General features: G+C 52.6%; 1 protein-coding gene across 1 annotated transcript in view; it reads right to left on the bottom strand.

The window, feature by feature from the left end:
- LAMB3 (laminin subunit beta 3) overlaps window positions 1-1487 on the bottom strand; it is a 52315-nt gene continuing 50828 nt past the window's right edge. The window contains exons 24-26 of the mRNA XM_035894872.1: window positions 1422-1461; window positions 880-1033; window positions 1-423 (exon numbers count right to left, since the gene is read on the bottom strand). Of these exons, the coding sequence (XP_035750765.1) occupies window positions 287-423; window positions 880-1033; window positions 1422-1461 (331 nt within the window). The 3' untranslated portion in view covers window positions 1-286. The remainder of the gene's footprint in view (window positions 424-879; window positions 1034-1421; window positions 1462-1487) is intronic.

Below are 1487 nucleotides of genomic sequence, written 5' to 3'. Positions count from 1 at the left end.
TGGAAATAACAGCTTTGAGGATGTTTTATTTGCAATGGAAGATTGATGTCTCTACCCCTTTCTCCTCCAACCACCGGGCAGCTTCAGCCAGTCCAACCAAGTTTAGCTCTCTCCAGGGGGCTGCTCCTTTGGCTCAGTGCAGTTATTTTCCAGAGGTACAGAAACTCAATTTGCTAAAAATAGAGACATTAGGGGCATGAGAATTCCAGCCGGAAAATGGGAATAAATACAGCAGTCAGTGTCTGCAGAGGAGGAAGGCAATGCCCTTGGAGCACGGGCAGCTGGCTCAGGAGCAGCTCTCGTAGTAGGCGACTTGCTTGTTGATGGCGTCCCGGATCTTTCCCACCTGATCCTCCAGGCCCGACAGCCTGGCCGACTTGGACAGCCAAGCCTCATTGCTTTCCCGAATTTCCATCTCTAAAGCTGAGGAGAGAGAGGGCAGGAAAGGGTTACGCCGTGAGATGGTGGACAGGGGGAAGGCATCACAGCCATTACCCTCCCCAGCAGGAGGGAGGTAGCTCTGGTGGAGCAAGGAAGACAAATATCACCGCTCCCTGCTCCTGCATTCCCCCTTCTCCCCCTCAAAAACCCCAGCACGACTGCTCCAAAGCCATTGCTTTTGAATGCTTCAAAATGGAAGCGAGCGTGTGGAGGAAAACAGGGGGGGCCACATTGGCATCACTGGGAGGGCATCCCTTCCACGGCCACCCACGCACCCTCACGAATTCTAAATTTACTGGCACAGCACCAAGAGATGCAGCCCAAATCCGCACTCCCTGCCCAAAGTACGTTGTCTACCCTGTAATTTCTTTCCCTCACCCCACTGGGAGTCAAAAGCTCTTCCCCCCAGCGCGTGAGATTATTACGTTGGGTTCTTACTTTCCATCCTGAACAACATGGCCAAAGTTTCGTTAAACAGAGCCTGTGCCTCCAGGTTTATGCTCTGCACCCTGCTGCCCTGCTCTCCCAGAGCCGGGCTCTGCTCCATCCTTTCCTTCAGCTCAGCGTACCTTTGTTTCACTTCTTCAAAAGCCTGTGGAAAAGCAAATAAGCAGCTCCGGTAAGATCAAGCAAATAGACTGGGGGGAAGGGGATTTTCCAATGATGAATCCCTTTTAAATATGACATGGATACTGCACTAGGGCTTTGCCACGATGTTATCATGCAAATGCCCAAGTTTGTGATGCACTCTGAAGGATGCTGACAGCAGTATGGGCTCCTCTGCCTCGGGCGGGGGATCCGGCAGAGATAAGTTTCCAGCAAAAAGCATTGGGATTGAGAAAGGCCCTGGAAAGATTAAGTAGTGCCATACTGCATCAGATTAATAAGAAGTGGCATGACAATGCATGAGCCATGGCCTGAATGGGAAACCCTCCTCGCCTCATCCAAAACGGTGCCGGGACACAGCTGGCTGTGCTCGCCTCATCCAAAACGGTGCCGGGACACAGCTGGCTGTGCTGTCTAGCGAGGGCAGGGCAGCGGAGCAC

The sequence above is a fragment of the Egretta garzetta genome, unplaced genomic scaffold (assembly GCF_000687185.1).
Source record: "Egretta garzetta isolate BGI_Z169 unplaced genomic scaffold, ASM68718v1 scaffold245, whole genome shotgun sequence".
NCBI classification, from domain to species: domain Eukaryota; kingdom Metazoa; phylum Chordata; class Aves; order Pelecaniformes; family Ardeidae; genus Egretta; species Egretta garzetta.
Note: the sequence above shows the minus strand (reverse complement) of the source record. Positions and strands in the feature narration are given on the sequence as shown.